At 42.9% G+C, this 22,232-nt stretch overlaps 1 protein-coding gene across 2 annotated transcripts in view; it reads left to right on the top strand.

Annotated features, from left to right (window-relative positions):
• Nucleotides 1–21,227, top strand: part of INSR (insulin receptor) — a 104,848-nt gene extending 83,621 nt beyond the window's left edge. For both annotated transcript variants that reach the window (XM_069962323.1, XM_069962322.1), the window contains exons 12-21: nt 365–504; nt 583–742; nt 2,539–2,638; nt 3,352–3,419; nt 4,365–4,594; nt 6,076–6,186; nt 6,278–6,437; nt 7,350–7,479; nt 16,878–17,012; nt 19,680–21,227. In XM_069962323.1, coding sequence (XP_069818424.1) covers nt 365–504; nt 583–742; nt 2,539–2,638; nt 3,352–3,419; nt 4,365–4,594; nt 6,076–6,186; nt 6,278–6,437; nt 7,350–7,479; nt 16,878–17,012; nt 19,680–20,007 — 1,562 coding nt within the window. In that variant the 3' untranslated portion in view covers nt 20,008–21,227. The remainder of the gene's footprint in view (nt 1–364; nt 505–582; nt 743–2,538; nt 2,639–3,351; nt 3,420–4,364; nt 4,595–6,075; nt 6,187–6,277; nt 6,438–7,349; nt 7,480–16,877; nt 17,013–19,679) is intronic.
• The last annotated feature ends 1,005 nt before the right edge of the window (nt 21,228–22,232 follow it).

The raw sequence follows: 22,232 nt of genomic DNA, 5'->3' as shown, positions 1-22,232 counted from the left end.
AAACTGATTTCAACAAAAGTAGAGCACCTAAAAAGCACACAAATATAGATTCTGGATCAAGGTCCCTGTCACAAGAATAATGCTGCCCTCAGATAGGGCAGCATAAGTCTGATGACCGATTCCTTTTTGTGGACATTCGCCCCAATGATTGTAACAATAAAGAGGACAGAGCACTAGATTAGCTTTGGGTCTTCCAAATTTTTACCTGCAAAGCATCCCCTTCATTTTCGCCATTATGTTTGGTGGTACCTCCATTAAAGTGTTGGCTTATTCTAGCTATATGTCATTACTTTTTAAAATGAGGTGACCCCCCTTTGATCCCCTTTCTTATTAAAGTTGTATTCCTGGACTTTTTTGTTCACAGCTAAAGCAGATAATATTGAGGAGCCTGTGACTTATGAGTATATTTCACCATACATCCACCTCATGTGGAAGGAGCCAAAAGAGCCCAATGGCTTGACCATCTTGTACGAGGTACAATACTCCAGGCTTGGAGACACTCAGGTAACTGTTATGTATGTTTTTATATTTTTTTCAGACATCTTATTCGGTCTTGTACTGATTGATATTATCCTTTTGCAGGAAGAAAATGTCTGTGTTTCTCAGAAATTGTACCTTCAGGAAAAAGGAGCAAAGCTGCGTTCACTTCTCCCTGGAAACTACAGTGTTAGAGTTCGGGCCACTTCTTTGGCTGGAAATGGTTCTTGGACTCAGACTACTTATTTCTATGTACCAGATCATGGTGAGTGTACAGTTATCATCAGGTAATATAGACTTTGCAGTCATCTTGCAACAGTTTGTTAAATTCTATATACCTTATGGTTATTTAGCTGTGTCTAAATGTTTTAACATTTGTCTAACATTATTTGACGTCTATTAAAATTGCCTTGCCCCCAAAATAATGTGCCTACCCCTTCCAGACATCAGAAAGAAGTGCTTGGCATTTCTTAGCTGGCTAAATGTTTCTTCTATACCCCAATTTAGAGGCCAAAGAGGCTTTTAGCGCAGTTTTTATTTTGGAAAACTTTCCATAAGAGTAGGCAATGTGATGCACAAAGCTCCTAAATCTCAGTCTGTTACATAGCTCCAAGTATTAACTGAAATGTTTTTCTCATGCATTGGTGTGTGACATGTACAATATTTTGTTCACACATTACCAAACATTTTCATTTATAAAACGACCCATACATTGGCACAAAAGTTAAAGGATTTTGTTCCTAAACAATTCTGCTGACCCAAATGGCATACAACATATAACTTACCTGTTCTCGGCTTGAGGAGCCATATTGAGCATTATGCTACTTTATTGAAAAATGAAGCTTGATATTCAGGTGGAGTATTTGTGTACGGTCTTGTACTACACTTTGTCACCCCTTGACCTCAGGTGTTTCAGTCACACCCATTACAAATAAAATCAAGTGCACAGCCATGTAGTTGTAGACAAACCTATGCTGAAGAGGAACCATGTTATCAATTTCATGCTTAAAAAAAATCAAAAAAAATCAAAAGCACTTCACCATCCAGCAATAGCGGGGGAAAAAGTCATAAAATGAAAATGATGCTTAAAAAATTAATACAAAAAGTTACCCGTCCTAGTGTCTAATAGAACCAAGAAATCCAGTAGTAGCAAAGGTGACAGCACTAAACGGGCGGCATTGTGTAGATAAAGTCAACTTTATTCTATCATGGCAGTAACATACAACATTTCAACCAAAAAGGTCTTGATGCTTGATAAGGACCTTTTGGTTGAAATATTGCATGTTACTTCAACGTTGGATCAAAAAAAGTTTACTCTTTCTATTTGAGACCACATTTTTTGTGCTGTCACCTTTGTTACTTTATATATCACTTTGACGCTGGCTGAACCACAAGACATCAGATGGTCCTCAGTGTCTTCTCATCCCACCAGCCTTGGTTGGTCTCTTTCTATCACAAAACAGGGTGATATAATAGCTTGCTATAGCTTACCAACACATTGTAGACAATTGTATGCCTCTGACTTTGTGGCAACAGACTGCATCCCTGTGATTTATTCCAGTCTGACACCGTGATCTCTGCTGCCACCTCCTGCTCTGGGCAGTTCCTTACACAGACAGAGGTGGCAGCAGAGATCACTGTGTAAGATTGAAAAAAATACACTAATTCCTAACCGTCATACAGTTGCTGATTAGTACTAGAAGATTTAAAGAGGTACTCCAGCGAAAAAGAATAATTTTCAAAATTTATGGTGTCAGAAAGTTATACAGACTGCTGTATGTCCTGCAGGTAGTGGTGTATTCTCTCCGGTCTGACACGGTTCTGTCTGCTGCCACTTCTGTGTGTCAGAAGGTATACAGAGCCGTAGCAAATCCCCATAGAAAACCTCTCCTGCTCTAAACAGTAGTTGTCACAGACAAAGGTGGGAGATGAGAATGCCATATCACAATAACTTTCTCGCACCAGTTGACTTGAAAAGCTTTTTTTTTTCCGGAATACTTTACACTTTCTGCAAAGATATATGTTACCTTTTATAACTTTTTTTTAAATGTGTTTCCCCAGTTAACTACCAAAGTAACGTCTTGAAGATTGTCATAGGCCCAGTTCTCTTACTGTTTGGTTTTCTCATCACTTTGATAGTCTGCATGATCCAGAAAAAGAAGTGAGTGATTCTCGCATTTTCTATGTCTAAGTACAGCTGATTATTAAACAGCTCAAAGTTAAAAATTATCCTATCTAATCCTATCTATCTCCTATCTATCCATCTATCCATCTATCATGATCCACGGCACTCCGGTAAGTGAAACAAATTCCACATTTATTCAAGTGAATAGATTACATAGTGCAACACAGCAGTGTTCTGCTGTGTTGCACTATGTAATCTATTCACTTGAATAAATTTGGAATTTGTTTCACTTACCGGAGTGCCGTGGATCATCTTGCATATCTACATTGAAGGTTCGTGGTCTGGACTACGTTCACTGGCACCCACTCGTATCTTCAGTAGTGCCACTCGTTTCCCTATTCTATCTATCTATCTATCTATCTGTCTATCTATCTATCTATCTATCTAAAGGCCCTGTTCCACCAACAGATCTGACGACAGATTATCTGCCAAAGATTTGAAGCCAAACCCAGGAGTGGATTTGAAAAGAGGAGAAATCCAGTCTTTCATTTATGACCTGTTCTCTGATTATAGTCTGTTCCTGGGTTTGGCTTCAAATCTTTGGCAGATAATCTGTCATCAGATCTGTTGGTGGAATAGGGCCTTAAGTCTTTGCTATCCATGCGTATCTGAAACTGCTCTTCACGTTCTGGATAAAAAGACAATAACTTAAAACCCTCTGTAATCAGAAATTTGTTTTTTTTAAGCAGAGATGCAGAAGGGCCAACAGGACCATTGTATGCATCCTCAAATCCTGAATATCTAAGTGCGAGTGAAGGTGAGGTTATTCTGATATTATTTTGCTGTATTGACCTATAGGGTATCAATACACATAAGAGCAAAGTGGGCTGACCCGGCAAATCTTATTTGTATGGAGGTTTGCAGATTCTTTCCTAACAAATGATAATGATGGAATTAGCAGGTTTAGGTATCTAGAATTTCAACATGCCTGATCCATTGCTCTCACAGAAAGTGCTGCCACCAGAGATGTTTTAAAGCGGTCTTTCCTATTCTTATTGAGGGCACTTGGGCAGGTAGCTTAACTTGGCCTGCATGTAAACGGGGGAGCCAGGAGAAATGGCTTATAGCTGCATGACTGCTCAGCCTAAAGTTTAAGGGATATGGCGAATTTAGGGTGGGTCTACATAGTTGATGAATATCAACTGAACCAGCTAATGACATAGTATACATGGGGGTATGTCCTTACTTTCACCCTGTGAAATGTTAGGTGATTGAAAAATTGGACATGTGGGTTTTGTTCTCAAGAAAAATAAGCCTCCACCAGAAGTTTTGAGCAGCAGCAAATATTTCCTTCCCCTTTGCATGTGTATGAGGCCAACAGCTATCTTGGGTGGATAGTAAAAGGTTGTGTTACAATAATAATTTTAAGTCTAACATTGCGATCCTCCATAATAGGTGAGATAAAATTTGGAATGAAAATTATAATTTTGTTTGTAAAGTACTGTAAGTTTGCAGCGTCACAGTTGACCATGCAGAAATTTACATTTCCCTGTTTATACTATAGTTTATTGCAGAATCAAGATCAGAAAGCTAAACACTTCATATTTGAACAACATATCTGTCTAAGGAGAAATTTTATATATGTAAATTTAAGTTTTTACTTTTTTTTTTTAACTTTTAAGTTTATTGTTGATAAACATGTGTTTTTTTTACTTGCGTATTTGTGTCAATAGATTGATGGTGTTTTTTTTTCCCCCTCAAGTGTACATTCCGGATGAGTGGGAGGTGCCAAGAGATAAGATCAACTTGCTGAGAGAGCTAGGGCAGGGTTCCTTTGGAATGGTGTATGAGGGAATTGCCAAGGACATCATAAAAGGAGAGGCAGAGGTTCATGTGGCTGTGAAAACTGTCAATGAGTCCGCCAGTCTGCGAGAGAGGATAGAGTTCCTGAATGAGGCTTCCGTCATGAAGGCTTTCAGCTGCCATCATGTGGTAGGAATTTTAATTCACATACAGAAATGTTTCACATTGGCTTCCCGCACGTATCTAGTCACTGCGCTCTGCCTGTCAGTACATTCACACTTACAGGATCTGCAGCAGATTAGAAGTTGCAGATTTGATGCTGCAGGTATCAGTGTAACTAAGGGTAAATTTACACAGGCAGATCCGCCAGGAGTCTCGTGCACAAAATCCGCAGCTAATCCGCAATACACATATTATTCTTATTATTAATAAGTGTATTGCGGATTAGCCGCAGATTTTGTGCGTGAGACTGAATTTACCCTAAGGGATTGAACACAGAAGATCCTGTTATAAATATGATTTATATTTTACAGAAATAAGCAAACTTCTTGCCAGTATACTGTCATTGCTAAATATTCTTCTGGTCCCCACACTGACATAAACATGTGTTGCCTATGGTCTTTTATAGTTTTGTCACTGAATAGTTCTTAATTCTTTTCCTCTTTTAAAAACTGTCTAGATAGATAGAGAGAGATAGATAGCTATAGATATATAGGGGGAGATTTATCAGACATGGTGTAAAAGTAAACTGGCTCAGTTGCCCCTAGCAACCAATCAGGTTCCACCTTTCATTTTCCAAAGAGTCTGTAAGGGATGAAAGGTGGAATCTGATTGGTTGTTAGGGGCAACTGAGCCAGTTTCACTTTACACCAGCTTGATAAATCTCCCCCATAGTTTTAATGTATAGTTTTTGCTGTGCTTTACTTGCAGAGCTATAGTTTTTATTGATATGATCTCAGGGTAGACTTTTTGACCACTTTTTAATTAATACCCCCCTTCTCCCACCATAAAACTTGCACAATTCACTATATTTCTGTGCAAAGCATGCCAAGATAGTAGTCCTTGGGACAATCCAATCTCTTTTTAATACATTGTTTATTTCACTTCAACGAAGACAATATTTAGTGATTTACATACAGTCTCAATCTATAGACAAATTTTACATTTAGCATAACAGGTAGTAATGAATAATAGAGCTATACCTGAGAGAATAGGAATAATCCAAGCCAATTGACTACCAATATTCTATCATTATCTCCATCGCAAATATTAAGCATCTAATAAGTAGTGACATTCATGGTGGATCTAACATGACAACCTTGGTGCCATTTTAACTGCTCAGCATTATGGGGATGGGTAATCACTATCCAAATGCAGTGCACGCTATTCAATGCAGGGGATACACAGCTATTGCCATGTGTCAGCTACAGCTAACAGCCAGCACCTAGCTTGTATGTAATGCACTCGGGTCCTGAACCTTAACCCCAGATTTTATGTACGTGTCAGATGTCAGGGAGGGGTTAAAGTATATTTGTTAGAGATAAAAAGTTTATCTAATATATCTGTTTTGTGGAGGTGTTTAATGTTTGCCCTATTTCTATGCAGCAGAGCTGCTGGCTCCTTAACTGTCTGACTGTTGTTTGATTAATTTGATTTAATTTGACTTGCAGGTTCGTTTGCTGGGCGTTGTCTCCAAAGGGCAACCTACATTGGTCATTATGGAGCTGATGGGACATGGGGATCTTAAGAGCTACTTACGCTCACTGCGACCAGATGCAGAGGTGGGATTATTTTTCTTGCTTTGCCTTACTTGTGGAATCACAAAGGAAGAATAACAAAGTGTTTGTCTAATTTCACCATTCTTCTTTCTAGAATAATCCTGGTCGGCCAGCCCCTACAATTCAGGAGATGATTCAGATGGCTGCTGAGATTTCTGATGGAATGGCTTATCTTAATGCTAAGAAATTTGTACACCGTGATTTAGCTGCCCGCAATTGCATGGTTGCTGAAGATTTCACTGTCAAAATTGGAGGTATATTGCCATATTATTCACATAGTCTGCTTTAGAACATCCTCACTCTGTGAGTAAAGTGAAAAGCAATTATCTGAGAGGGTTTTATTTATTAATCATAATAAATAATGGCTCTCCAGCTGTTGCAAAACTACAACTCCCATCATACAAGGACAGTCAAAGCTAAAACTTTGGCTGTCCAGACATGATGGGAGTTGTAGTTCTGCAACAGCTGGAGAGCCAAGGTTCCCTACCCCTGCAGACAGTAGGTAAGGTTTATATCAATGTGATATATATTTGGATAGGGCAGTTATTAAGGGGTTAAGTAAAGAATAATGTACAACCAGAAGAGACCCCTAAATACACATTGGACCCTAAGTGTCTTGTGTGTCTTCCCCCCCCCCCCCCTCCTCTCCACCCCTGATTGTCCTCCCATTCCCACACACCTGTATCCTCTTCCTCCTCCTCCATTGTGCCATGTACATACAAGACCTGCGGTGACATCATAGTCACATGTCAAGGTCCTGTAACTTTGCTGTAATGTCTCCAGGCTGCTGTTTAGCCCTAATTTGCGCAAAATCGCGGTAAAAAGCCGCGACTTTGCGCAAATTATAGCTAAACAGCAGCCAGGAGACAGTACAGTATGGAAAATACCTCTTTTGATGAAGTAAAAATAGTCCCCTGCCTCCTCACAATGACAGAGGGCAGGACGCTTCCAGGCTGCCTCATCCACTGTCATCCTCTTTCTGCTCCCTGTGATGGCGCCCCCTCTGGTCTCGGCGCCCGGGGCAGCTGCCCCCCTTGACCCCCCCCCCCTAGCTACGGCCCTGCGTATGATCTGTTGGGGTTTTAACATTTCTTTTCTTCTGCCAACTTCATATTTAACTTTTGGTTTGTAATTCTCTAACCAATCATTGCCGTTTTTCTTCTTAGATTTTGGGATGACTCGTGATATCTATGAAACAGATTATTACCGTAAAGGAGGAAAGGGACTTCTGCCTGTGAGGTGGATGTCCCCTGAATCTCTCAAAGATGGAGTATTCACCACATTTTCAGATGTCTGGTATGAACTTTATACATTTCTTTTAAAACTGTTTTTATTGAATTTTTTAAGTAAAAACACATAGACAAACAAAGGCATTTGGTGCATCCCTGTGTTCAGTACATAGAGGGTGTTCAGCACATACTAGGAGTCAAGTGTAGTAAACACAGTATCAGGTGGTTTCACAAGATAGGTGTGATGGAACGAGCAAGAAAACAATAGAACAATAGGTTCCCTGAACATAAAGCACCCTAAGGGATCAGAACGTCTGTTGATAAAGACTTCGGTTTGATATAAGTCTTATCCCTGACAAATGGGTTGGCATATGTGACGGGTGCAGGGAACCAAACTTCAAACGAAAAGAAGAAGAAAAAAAAGAAAAAAACAAGGGAAGGAATTAGAGATGAACATATGCTAAAAGGCTTGTTACTCAAGTCAAGTATTTTCTGATTGGCTTGAGTGCTCGATTCAAGCAACTCAAGTGGTTTTTCATGGGGGAGGGGGGGGGGAGGGGGTGCCCGCAGGTCTTCTGTGCTCCCAGTGGACGCTCGTGTAACAGCCATCTTGTCAGATCGGTGGGTTTCCTGCAATTTCACGGTTTAAAGGAGAAGTCCGGCCAAAATTAATTTTTGATATGTTGTTACTTATGAAAAGTTATACAAATTTCTAATGTACATTAATTATGGGAAATGCACATATAGGGCTATTTCCCTTAATTTAGTAGATCAGGAAGTGTTAGAAATATCTCTGAAGAAGTGACGTCACGACCCAGGGTGTAATTCCTATGGAGTGTCCAGCAGGGGGCGCTCTCTATATAGAAGTCTATGGGACTTTATTGTTTCTATGGGTTTCTATGTAATGTAATGTAATGTAGTGTACAGTGCTTTATTGAATGAATACATCTATGGAATACTTTGGGGAGCAAGTGTCCTTGCTCCCCAAAGTATTGCATAAATGTATTCATTCAATACATTCAATACACAGTAAGCCCGCCGATCCGCCGCATTTCCGCCGCATTCCCGCCGATCCGCCACACGCTGATCCGCCGCATTCCCGCCGATCCGCCACACGCTGATCCGCCGCATTCCCGCCGATCCGGACCATATACATTGAACTACAGCTCCCATCATCTGCTTCTAGTATAAACAGGTGATGGGAGCTGTAGTTGGGTAAGGGATATGACATGCCGCCGGGCGCAGGGGGGAGCCGCTCAGTACACAGGAGCGCTCCCCCCTCCTCCTCCTCCTTCCGTGATAACTTCCGCCTATACCAATGCTGACTCCCTGCCTGGCCGCCGCTCTCCGCTCACATATACCGGCTCCCGGCATCAGCGCGGACACCAGGATGCATCGGGAGCCGGTATGTATGGGGGGAGAGCGGAGAGCGGCGGCCAGGCAGGGACTCAGCATTGGTATAGGCGGAAGTTATCACGGAAGGAGGAGGAGGAGGGGGGAGCGCTCCTGTGTACTGAGCGGCTCCCCCCTGCGCCCGGCGGCATGTCATATCCATTACCCAGCTACAGCTCCCATCACCTGTTCATACTAGAAGCAGATGATGGGAGCTGTAGTTCAATGTATATGGTCCGGATCGGCGGGAATGCGGCGGATCAGCGTGTGGCGGATCGGCGGGAATGCGGCGGAAATGCGGCGGAAATGCGGCGGATCGGCGGGCTTACTGTGTATTGAATGTATTGAATGAATACATTTATGCAATACTTTGGGGAGCAAGGACACTTGCTCCCCAAAGTATTCCATAGATGTATTCATTCAATAAAGCACTGTACACTACATTACATTACATTACATAGAAACCCATAGAAACAATAAAGTCCCATAGACTTCTATATAGAGAGCGCCCCCTGCTGGACACTCCATAGGAATTACACCCTGGGTCGTGACGTCACTTCTTCAGAGATATTTCTAACACTTCCTGATCTACTAAATTAAGGGAAATAGCCCTATATGTGCATTTCCCATAATTAATGTACATTAGAAATTTGTATAACTTTTCATAAGTAACAACATATCAAAAATTAATTTTGGCCGGACTTCTCCTTTAAGTACCAGGTTGTGTGAGAGAAGGTCCGTGTCACCTGTGTCTGGACTCTATCAGGTAGTGTCTGGATGAAACTTTCCCAAACCAAGGAGAAACCCTCCACCCTGCGTTCCTTTAGTATAGCCGCTTCCACCCAGTCCATGCGGAATATGTATAATAGTTTTTCTAGGAATAATTTGTGGGATGGTGGCTGAGGGGATATCCACACTTGGAGGATTGCTTTGCGGGCTGTGTCTGACAATAGGTGGAGGAGCTTCCTTGGTCCCCACCCAGATTTGAATTGTTTCGGGTCTGTCCATCCGAATATACCCCATTGGGCGTCGTAAGGTACGTAGTTCACCAGGTGGGTTTTTGCAAATCTCTCCACAACCCGCCAGAAGCTTTGGATGATAGGGCAACGCCACAAGCAGTGGGCAAGATCTGCGTCTGAGGCTCCGCATTTAAAGCACAAGGAGGTAGGGAACAGTTCCATCTTGTGAGATATGTAAGAACGGTGGAATATTCATAGGGTCATTTCCATGTATCTTGCAGCCGGAAGCATTTTTAAGGAATGTTCCAACATGGTGAGAAGGTCGGGTATCGCAAGGTCAGGGAAGTGTTGAAGCCATTGGGGCAGCCCTGTTGTTTGTGCGGCATAATCTAGTGAGGAGTGGAGATAGAGGTATGCGTGGGATATCTGTCGTTTGGCGGACGTGGAACGGCATAGGGCCGTATGGAATGTGATTTCCCACTTTTCTTTCCGCAAATACCTTCTTTTCCTTCAGGTATTTGCGGAGAAAACTCACGGCTTGCAGGCATGCGAATTGGGGAAAGGTGACATTGGGAAACCGGTCACGGAGTTCTTGTAAAGTCAGGGGCACTTTGGCCGTTACGTTGACCAGCTGGTGCCAGGTTTTGAATGTTGCATGGGGGTGACCGTCCTGAAAGTCTGGGTTACCCAACAGGGTTATGAACAGTGAGCGGGAGGGATGCAGGTGGAGTGAGGTTCTGATTCTGTTCCAGGATTTCCAAGTGGAGAGTAGGAGCGGGTTCTCCCTTGTCCAAGTGGGGATTTGCGTAAGTACAGTGCAACAGGTTGGGTAGGGAATATGGCAGTGCCATGTGGCTATCTAGCTGCGCGTCTGCATGAATCCCTGTGTGCTGAATCCAGTCCTTGATGATGCGAAATTGGGCGGATAAGTTGAGGGCTCTCATATTGGGAAAATTCAGTCCGCCGTGTAGTTTAGTTTGTTGCAAGATGTTAAATGCAATTTTAGACTTCTTTGAGCCCCAAATGAAGGTTCTGTAGAGAAAGTTTATTCTCTTCTCATCCTTGGGCCTGAGATGTATGGGCAGGGATTGGAAGATATATATAGTAGTTTAGGTACTTCAATCATCTTTAGCAAATTGGCTCGGCCCATGAAGGTAAGAGGGAATGTAAGGAGGGAGTTTTCTAGGTTTTTGATGTAGGAGTTTATATTGTAGGGGTATAGTTTAACTGGCGATTTAGATATAGTCACGCCCAGGTAAGCTATGGATGTCGTTTTCCAGCGCAGTGGTATGGTGGTGGTCCACAATGGGCAGCCCGGGCCTTTAAGTAAGAAAGCCTCGCACTTATCCATGTTAAGGGTATAGCCCAGCAAGTTCCCCGTGTTCCGTAGGTCCGCCAGTACTTCGTGGAAGGCTTGTCTGGGATTCTGTAGGGTGAGCAGGATGTCATCATCGAAAGCCATGACTTTTATTTCGTGTTGCCCTATCTGCACCCCTGGGTAGAGTGAGGAAGATTCTATGTACCTAAGCAGTGGGTCTATTGTAATGTTGAAGAGTAGGGGGGAGAGAGGGCAGCCTTGTCGGGCTCCTCGGAAGAGATCAATCTGTGGGGTATTCTTACCATTAATTGTCAGCGTCGTCCCAGCTTGGTCGTTTAGCGTCTGAACAAGGGAGAGGAAGACTGGTCCAAAGTTGCGTCTAGTAAGCGTGGCGTACAAAAAGGCCCACAAAACTTTATCGAAGGCCTTTTCGGCGTCCAAACTCAGCAGCATGGTCGGGGGTCTGGACTTGTCAAAGGCATGGGTTGTGACAGCTATGGCCTTACGGATGTTTTTTGTGGAGTGTCTGTTCGCCAAGAAACCCTCCTGGGAAGGGAAGAGCATAGAGGGTAGGATTAACTGGAGTCTGGTTGCTATGAGTTTTGTTAAAAGTTTATAATCTTGATTTAATAGTGCTATAGGCCGGTATGATTGGGGTAGTGTCAGATCTTTGTCTGGCTATGGCAGCAAAATGGTTCTGGAGTCCGTAAAGTCAGTGACTGTCATATTTTGTTTATAGATAAGGTTGTACAACCTGGTCAAGTAGGGGGTCACCTCCTGGGTCAGGATTTTATAGTATTCTCTGGTGAGGCCGTCAGGTCCAGGTGTTTTGCCATTGGATAAGGTCTTAATTAAGTCCCTCACTTCTGTCTCGGTTATGTCCTCCACTTATATGGCCCTTTTGTGTCACTGTCAGCTCGGGGAGGGACAATGTATCCAGGAAGGAATGGATAGCTGCGGAGTCAGCTGGGGGGGGGGGCACTATACAATGTCTGTGGCGTGGGCTAGTTGCCCATCGCGCAGAGAGTTATGAATTGATTGTATTTGGCGGGCATGGTGTTTTTTTCTGATGCTTCATGTAGCTGATTATGTGGCCTCGTGGAACTGGTTTGGACGCCATCCATAGTAGTGGGGTGTCATCAGTGTGGATAATATTGTCATCTACATAATTGGCCCACTGGGTTTGCAGGTAATTCTAGAAGTCAGGGGAGGAAGCTAAGTAATTTGGAAATTTCCATATTTTCGCTTTCTGGGAGGGTGGGGCTAATTTAAGTGTTAGGGACACCGGGCCATGGTCTGAGATAGCGATAGGGTGTATGGTGGCCGTTTGTACGGCTGGGAAAAGCGCGGATGTGGTCAATATATAGTCGATTCTAGAGAAGGTGTCGTGTACTCTGGAGTGGTACGTATATTCTTTGTCTAGGGGGTGGTATAATCTCCATAGGTCACATAGGTCCAGCTGAGTCAAGGTGACGGAGAGAGGAGGCGGGAGGGGTGTCTGTGAGGCTGTGCGATGTGATCTGTCTAAGTCAGGTAGAAGGGATTGGTTGAGATCTCCTGCCACTATGAGAGTATGGAGAGGTCGGGCCAGTAAAAACTGTACGTGCGCTGAGTAGAAGTCTTGGTTAGGTGTTGTTGGGGCATATATATTAAGTAGTGTGTAGGCTCGGTTTGCTATGCGGACATCTAAGCATAGGAATCTACCCCCAGGGTCGTGATAGCTAGAGTCAATAGTGTAGGGGACTGATTTGCTAAAAAGTATTGCCACTCCTCTTCTCTTATGATGCTGACACGCAACTATCTAGCCAGGGAGCTTTTAGAGCAAGATGGGCATCCCGTTTCCAATGTGTCTCTTGGAGAAAAATAACATCGGCTTTCAGCCGCTTTAGGTGTGTGAGGACTTTAGATCGTTTGATCGGTGTGTTGAGACCCGCCACGTTCCAGGATATGAAATTGAACTCAGTAGGTGTCGTATATATGAGCGTCATGTGATTGTGAGGTACTCATCCTATTCCGCTGGTGTGGTGTTTCCGGATCCAGATAAGGGCAGGCGGAGGCGATCCGCTTCTATCCCAGCGAGTAGGCGGCATTGCCCTAGGCAAGGAGCACAGCATAGGGGGGGGACCCACGGGCATGGGGGGGAAGGGGTAACTGAAAAGGGAAAAAAGAGATAAGATGAGAACAAAACCAAGGCCATAAGGCCAACAATGCAGAACATATCTAAACAATAGTGGTCATAACAGTAACATTATTCCAGGGCAGCTCCGGAGTCATGAAGAATGTTATCACATTATAGCAGGAGGTTAGCGTGAACATTCAGTCTAGTCGGATGTCAAAGTGTTGGCTTGCTTGATTGGGTCGTCGAAGAACATGGTGCGCTCATTTACGGTGACTCTCAGCTTGGCCGGGTACTGGAGTTGGAATTTGTGATGGTTCTCCAGAAGGTACTGGCAGATTGGGGTGAAAGCCGTCGTCTCTGCACCGAAGCAGAGTAGTCCTGGAAAATTAGAATGTTATGCTCACTAACTCGTAGGGATCTGCTGTTCTTGAAAGCACGGAGTAGGTCTTTCTTTATCCGGAAATGAAAGAAACGGGCTATCACTTGTCTGGGACGATTATGCTGGTCTCTGCGTTCCGGTACAATCCGGTGAATCCTTTCTGTCATGAGGCTGGAGAGCTCAAAGTTTAGGTTTAACGTAGCAGGGATCTCTTCAGTGATGAGTCGTCTAAGATCCTCCCCTTTAATCGACTCAGGTATGCCAACGAATCTTAAGATTGTTTCGACGGCTTCTATTTTCTAAGTCGTCCAACTTAGCCTGGATTAGTCTAGTGGCCTCTTCTTGGGAGTCAGATCTTTCTTGTACTTGTACGGTAGTCTGCGTGACGTTGTTACATTAGGGCAGTATGTGTGACTGGTGGATCACTTTGGGGCAGGGCTTGGGCCAGAGAGCCGCGAGCCGTGGACACTGTAACAGTAGTGTGGTTCTAATGGTGCCGGAGAGCGTTATTCAAAATTGACAGTATGCTTAGCAGCTGCAGGGAACTTGTGAGGAGCTGGACGATAAAATATGTGCTCTGCAGCAGCCAAATCTGTCAGCGCGGAAAGACTGGGCACTCAGATTGCATAGAAAGAAGCATCAAGTTCTATGTTCCGTTATAGCAAAGCTTATACTGCCACCTAGTGGTGATTTCTGGGAGTGACAGTCTATGCAAGGAGCAATGGAGATAGTATAATACTTGCTGTGAGCAGCTGGGATAGCTGTGCGAGTACTGGTCCAGCAGATAGGTCAGGAGGAGAGAGATCTGCTGATCTAATGCCACAGTTAGCAGTGTGGGGGGTCTGTAGGGTTTCTTGTGTGCCAGCTATGTGGCTGAGGGTTACAGTAAGGTGTCAGTTCTTACAAGCACTTTGCCTGCTTCAGTCCGAGCACAGTCTTTTAAAACAGGGCGTTTGGCAACTTTAGTATGTCGGCCAGGACATTATGGACTCATGGGGGAGAAGGTTATGTGTCCTGTCTCACTGTCCAGCAGGTCCAGGGGGTGCAGTGTCCCGCCACTTACAGAGAGGATGGTGGTTGTTGTCCTCCAGCTGCTTCCCCGTCCGCGATGACACGATGAAGCGGGTCTCTGGTGGCTGGAAGAGGGGGCAGATGGCGGCAGGTCTCTGCTGCGTCGGTATGTGGCTCACCGGGTCCTCTCCTCCACCGGCACAACCGCTATTGCCTCCAATCACTGGGGGGGGGGGGGGAGGTGGTGGCGTCTGATGCCTGCTTGCATGCTGGCCGGGTGGCGTGCCACGGACGTTGGCGAGCTGCAGGCGCGGTGGGGAAAATGGCGCCGGGTCTCTGAGACGCTTTCCCGCTGCGTGCAGGGGCTCCTGCTGTGCCCCGGAGCGGGTCGGATCCAGTGGCGTCGGGTCCCTCTCGGTCTGCTCATCGTCCAGGGGTGGTGGATGCGTGGTTGCGGGTTCCCCCGACACCCCAAAGGGTTACTCAAGTTCGGAGCGGCAGCCGGAGGTATACTAAAATGCGGCCACTCTTGGTGTCCCGCCCACCGGAAGTCACTTTATACATTTCTATAGTTTATTAGGTTTGCTCCTAATTATAAGGTTAGTTACTCTAATGAAAATACAGAGTTTAGCCATAGCTGCACCAATTTTACAATGCTCTTAGATGTCGCCAGCTACAGTGAAATCAGTAATCTGTTAATCATTAAAGACTTAGTGGGAAATTTAAAATTTGTCAGTAAAATGTCTACATAACCAATGGCACATTTAAAAAAAAAAAAAAAAAATCTGATTTTGAATGTTTCCTCCCACACCCAACACATACAGATAGGTGAATTTAGATTGTGAGTCCTATTGGAGACAGGGAGCAATAATTGGCAAAAACTATGTGAAGTTCTGTGGAATCTGTGTGCGCTATACAAATCAAGCATACAAAAAGCATTTATAGCGTTGGATAATAAAAATGATAAAAAAATTTAATGTAACCCCTAGGCAACCCTTGACGTACCTGTACGTCCAAGGCTGCCTAAGGCCCCGTTCCCACTGAGCAAAGCTAGCGGGATTCCGCGACGGAATTGTCCGCCGCAGAATGCCGTTAGCCTCCCGCTCATAATGGGAGTCTATGGGAAGCGCGCGCTGCTGCCCTGTACGCGCTGAAGAATGAACATGTTACCGCTACCTTTGCTCAGTGGCAACGGGGCCTTAGTGTGTTCAGAGCGCGGCCGGCGCGCTCCCGGGTGCCGCATGTAGCCCCGAACCGCGGCTATTAGCGGGCACGGTCCGATCGCCGTGTCCGCTAATAAAGTAATCGGATGCAGCTGTCAGGGGGGCTACTAGTATAAGTGTAAAAGTAAAAAAAAAAAAGTGTTATTAATAAAAAGCCCCCTACCCTAATAAAAGTTTGAATCACCCCCCTTTTCCCATGTTATAAATAATAATAATAAATAATTAAATAAACATGTTTGTTATCGCCGCATGCGTAATCACCCGAACTATTAATTTATCACATTCCTGATCTCGCACGGTAAATGACGTAAGCGGAAAAAAATCCCAAAGTGCAGAATTGTGCATTTTTTTGTCACGTCAAATCCAGAAAAATTGTAATAAAAAGCGAGCAAAAAGTCGCATATGCGCAATCAAGGTATCGATAGAAAAAACTTATCATGGCGCAAAAAATGACACCTCACACAGCCACATAGACCAAAGGATAAAAGCGCTATAAGCCTGGGAATGGAGCGATTTTAAGGAACATATATTTGTTAACAATGGTTTGAATTTTGAAGCCATCACATACAATAAAAATTATACATGTTACATATCGTTGTAATCGTAACAACTTGAGGAACATATATAACAAGTCAGTTTTACTCCAGGGCGAGCGGTGTAAAAACCCAAATAAAAGAAATGGGTTTTTTTTCCAATTTTTACCACACATTGAATTTTTTTCTGGTTTTACAGTGCCCTTTATGAAAAAATTCAGCCAGTCATTGCAAAGTACATTAGTGGCGCAAAAAATAAGGGCTCATGTGGTTTCTAGGTGAAAAATTGCAAGTGCTATGGCCTTTTAAGCACAAGGAGGGAAAAACTAAAATGCAAAAATTTTAATTGGCCCGGTCCTCTAAGGGTTAAATATAAAATAAAATATAAAAATATTTAGTTCTTTTAAAAAAGAGACACAATTTTGCAGATTATGATTAGTTATTTTGGATTTAACTTTTGTCTTCCTTTTACTGTGAGAATAAAGTAAAATGGTTGTAATTCATAATTTTAACAATGTTCTATTCTTTTAGGTCTTTTGGTGTAGTGCTTTGGGAAATAACAAGTTTGGCGGAACAGCCATACCAAGGTTTATCTAATGAGCAAGTGCTCAAGTTTGTTATGGATGGAGGTTCCCTAGAACAGCCAGAGAACTGCCACCCCAGACTGTAAGTTTTGAAGACATGCTGTTTAATTATATAATAATATCCAGGTCTTGTAGCACAGAAGATTTAAATAAAAAAAATACAATTCTCCTTTTTAATTGTGATATGGCACAAAAAAAATGAACATAGATAAGGACATTAAGGGAGGATATAGGTTTTTATTTTTTTCTTCACATTTTTGGTGTCCTTCTAAAGACCAAGAATATCTTTTTGAACAAGAATATTTTTAATGGGTTATTCAGGATAAGAAAAAGCACACCTAGTTTCTTGCAAAAAGAGCACCACCCATGTCCTCAGCTTGTGTGTGGTATTACAATTCAGCGCTATTCACTTCAATGGAATAGAGCTGCAAAACCACACTTAAAGGACAAGTGCCATGAAAAACTTTTTCCCAGTAATTGAAGCACATTACTAAGTTATATAACTCTGTAATGTGCTTCAATCACCTATCTGCCTCCCTTCCCTGTCTTTTTCCCCCTCCACCCCCCAGCAGGAAGCGTCCTACCTCACACAGACCTGATTACTGTCTTCACCATCACCAGGCAGCTCCTTCTTGTGAGGATGAGTCATCAGCAGGAGGGCTGCTCTAGGTCCTGTTACACCAGCCTCCCCCTCCCCTCCTTGTCAGGTGACTCTGCTTGCTCAGCTTATCTTCTCTAGTGACATGACTCCTTCACTGAGTCCACAGGCAGCAGGAGAGAGGGTATGAGGGGAGGGGGGAGCTGCCTATTTGCCGGAGTCAGTCAGAGGGAAGATAAGCATGACATGTGACAAGTGATGGCTTGCAGTTGTTCAGCCAATGGGAGCTGAGAAAGCCTGTCACCTGACAAGGCAGGGGAGGGGGGAGGCTAGTGTAACAGGAGAAGGAGCTGAGAGAAGAGCTTGGTGACGGTGACGACAGTCATTAGGTCTGTGTGAGTCAGGACACTTCCTGGTGGGGGGTGGAGGGGGGAAAAGACAGGGAAGGGAGGCAGATAGGTGATTGAAGCATATTACAGAGTTATATAACTTTGTAATGTGCTTCAATTACTGGGAAAAAGTTTTTCATGGCACTTGTCCTTTAAACTTGAGTATAGGAATGGTCCTGTTTCTAAAAGAAACCAGCCATGATTTTCTAAGACTGCTTAACCTCTTTAATTAATTGGAGATATGTTCCATGTTTCAGCTAGGGATTGGTCGAGGGGAGAGAGCTTAGCCAAAGGGATAGGGATTTACAAGACATTTGTCCTGGTGAAATAAGATGAGAGGCTTTGGCTGCAGCCACTTGTGCTTCAGCCAGACACAGGACTATAAAGAGGAGGGAAAATGGCTGATTTCCTGGAAGACACAGAAAATGAACAAGATTATTTTTAAAGTGGTTATCCAGGATTAGAAAAAGCATGTCCTAATTTCTTGCAAAAACTATACCACACCTGTCTTCAGGTCATGTGGGGTATTGCAATAAAAATCCATTCACTTCTTTGGAACTGAGCAGCCAAACCACACCCAAACTGAAGTAAGTGGCCATCTTTTTCTAAGTCTTCATAACTCCTTTAACCTGTTCCTGACCACAGACGTAACTGTACGTCCCTTTTTGCGGTGTGTTCGTGCCCATGGACATACAGTTTCATGCTGGAATTAAACAGGCGCAGGAGCTGCATCTGTGCCATCTGCGGTGGGTCCCGGCTGTCAGTTATAGCCTGGCACCTGACGCATCTTCCGGGCTGAGCTCAGATTGCAGCAGTTATTCACTGTTGTGAATTTTCCCTCCGTTCACATCGGGGCTGTGCAAAGCAATCACAAAGCCCAGATGGCTGCTATGACAGCAGAAGGCTTCCCTGAGGCCTCCTGTGTCAAAGCTATGGAAGAGTGCAGATCTTCATTGCAGGGTAATCTGCCTGTCATCAGGCAATCAGATATTGTAGTCCCCATAGTGGGACAGAATAAAATTAAACACACACAAATAAAAATCTTATATCTTATAAATATATATAGTGTAATAAACATACAATAGAGTCCCATTGCCCCCAATACAACTTTGACAGCTGTATTTAAAATGCTGATTAGCGGGCACGGCGATCGGCCCCGCTCTGAACTCCCCGAGGCGACCGCAGGGCGTAAATATACACCTGCTGTCCTTAAGGGGTTAGGCCAAAATCAGCCTGGTCCTGAAGGGATTAAGACTGTAGAACAGTAGAGTGGAGATATGTTTTGAGCTTTCAACACCCAGCCTGCTAGAAAGGAGAATGCTGGCTGGGTAAGAAACTGAAATTACAGTTTAACCAAGGCTGCACAGAAGGTTATTTTATTGCTTTCCTTACTGCCAGGACTAGGACTAAGTAATGGTTGCCCCAACTAGATCAACCTGCCTCAAACCGAAACAGTCTTTTGCCCATAGCAATCAATCACAGGTTTTATATATTGAAAAGTGCTGTTAAAATAAAGGCAGGGCTGCGATTTGTTGCTATCTTTCATCTCTATTAGAAATCGAGTATGTTCTAGTTCATGAGTGTCAAACTCAGGCCCTCCAGCTGTTAAAAAAAAAAACTACAATTTCCATCATGCCTGGACAGCCAAAGCTTTAGCTTTGGTTGTCCAGGCATAATGGGAATTGTAGTCTTTTAACAGCTGGAGGGCCTGAGTTTGACACCTATGTTCTAGTTTTTCATCAATTTAACTCTTCTTTTTCAGCCACAGTCTGATGCAGATGTGCTGGCAATATAATCCCAAAATGCGCCCCACATTCTTGGAGATCATTCATATGCTAAAGGATGACCTTCATCCTAGTTTCCAAGAGGTGTCCTTCTACTACAGTGAAGAAAACAAACCACCTGAGACCGATGACCTAGAGATTGATTTTGAAAACATGGAAAGCACCCCTCTGGATCCATCTTCATGTTCACTAAGGGATGAGGGACAAAGGGGAAACATCTATGAGGAACACATACCCTACACACACATGAATGGGAGTAGAAAAAATGGACGCATTCTCTCCCTTCCACGTTCCAGCCCATCCTAACACACACAGCTCTGCCCTCTGAAAGTTAACTACCCTCCATCAAATCTCAGGACAGAACTGTACCCATGGCTAGAACATCAAAACACCAAACGCCCTCTTATGGTTTTGAATGTTTCATCGTTCCATTGGGTTCTTGACTGTATGGTCTTGTGTGCTTTCCCCCCACCCCCACTTGACAGGCTGACTATTGGGCGAAACCGAAACTGTGAACAGACATAACAGGAGGGAACTCCGTTCTTTTCACTCACACTTTATTGCCTATTTATTTCCAATGGCTTCTCATACTAGCAAGGTCAATGTGTGCAATGCTTAAAGGTGGAAGAGAAGTAAATGCATATGGATTACTTTAAAGCACACGCACCAAACATAATAAAAACTGAAGCTCTAAAAGAAGGCAACATTTAAGCTCTATCTTTACTTGCTATGGATTTGAGGGTGTTTAATTCTCAGTGGAGCTATCTGAACCCAGGTCCAGCACATTGGGTGCCTAATTCAGCTTTTCCTGAAAATCAATGGGAAATAACTTACAGAAAGGAGTGACAATATTCTGGATCAAGACAAGCCAGTTTTACCTCACATGGAACATCTAATATGGTGAAGTTTGTGTACCTTAAATGTTACCCCATCTTCTCCTAGTTTTTCTGACCTGCTGAATTTTTACTACAGTAAACATATCACTTGTTGGGCTTGTACTTGAGGTGCACAAAGTGTGTACCTGTACCCATCTTCATCCTGCAACAGATGCGTATAGTTTGCTGTTGTCCACCTTGTGGTCAAGAATCTGGAAGGTGCTAATGGGGTGACTTAAACCTTTGGGATGGTTGATATTTTTTTGTCGGATATGTTCTTAATTAGACCAAAAAGAGAGCGATCTCTTACCATCCCCTTTCTCTCTCCATCACAACACAACCATAACTGCTTGTGTACTAAATATATTTTTTTTTTCACACAACCTACACATACCTTGGGTTGGGTAATTAAGTTATCCTGTAAATTTAGAATCATACTCTTTTTTTTTTTTTTTTTTTTTTTTTTGTGTACCCATACATTTCCCCCCCCCCCCTCTTTTTTTTTTATTTATAAAGATTTAAGGTTTTTATTCATACCAGTAAAGAAGGCAACTGGTCACTAATAGCTTCTGTGGTTTGTGTAAAAGCTTCATAAATCAGGGTTTGCCTGGTATGAAATACAAGTAATATATAGCAGTTGCTTATTTTCATGTATACGCTATATATATATATATATATATATATATATATATATATATATATATATATATATATATATATATATATAATTTCTTTTTATATGTAATCTCTGTTATAAATTCCCTACAACAAGCTCTAATTATTGGTTAAAAGATTTTTTTTTCATACACCTACTTGGATCACAAATTGCATTCTACAATTTTGAAATGTTCCTGGAGGGTTTTTTTTTTTTTTTTTTTTTTTTAAGGCATGCTGGAATTTGTTTTGGAATATTTTTAAAGAGAACAGACAAAATTGTGTACATCACGAAGAGTTGTATATACCAGGCTTCTTATATTACACTTGGTGTTAGACAAAAGGACACTCCCCCCCCAATAGTGAATTTATTAGCTACAGGTTCTGGAATTCTATAAGTCACCTTATTATTTTATCACCCTATTTAAAATAATAGCGCTGATAAATGTATCAGTGCTAACAGTACAGCTCAGATTTTGCCTGGTTAAGCCCATTGTATAAAAAGACCTCCTCTCATAATGTCTTGTAATGGATTTCTCCCGAATTCTCACATAACTGTGTATAGTGTCTAGTTGGGTTCATTGTGTTAAAACCAATGAAGTGCAGTTAGATTTGGTGGTGTCGTCCTAATTCATTCTCATGTGAGACTTTGCTCCATTTAAACTTCTCTCTTCTGTACTGTAAACTCTACTACCACGTTCTACTTCTCACTGAGGTGTTACTCTTTTTGCATGTATTTAACATCAAGAATATTGTGTTTTTTCTTATTACTGCTAATGCCACTGTTTTGTTTTTTGATTGCTGCTACATAACCATATACAGGACTCTACAGGTCCAAAGAAGCCCCAATAACGTTATAATAGTATGCTTTGTATACCCATACCATTTACTGTAGGTCATATGGCTGGCTTCCTCATTTTTGAGCCAAAAGCTTGTACTTTGGTCTAGACACAGTCTAACTTTCCTTGTGGAAGTATGTGAGAAATGTGTTAGGGGCATTGA

Source organism: Dendropsophus ebraccatus, chromosome 3, assembly GCF_027789765.1.
Source record: "Dendropsophus ebraccatus isolate aDenEbr1 chromosome 3, aDenEbr1.pat, whole genome shotgun sequence".
NCBI lineage: Eukaryota > Metazoa > Chordata > Amphibia > Anura > Hylidae > Dendropsophus > Dendropsophus ebraccatus.
Note: the sequence above shows the minus strand (reverse complement) of the source record. Positions and strands in the feature narration are given on the sequence as shown.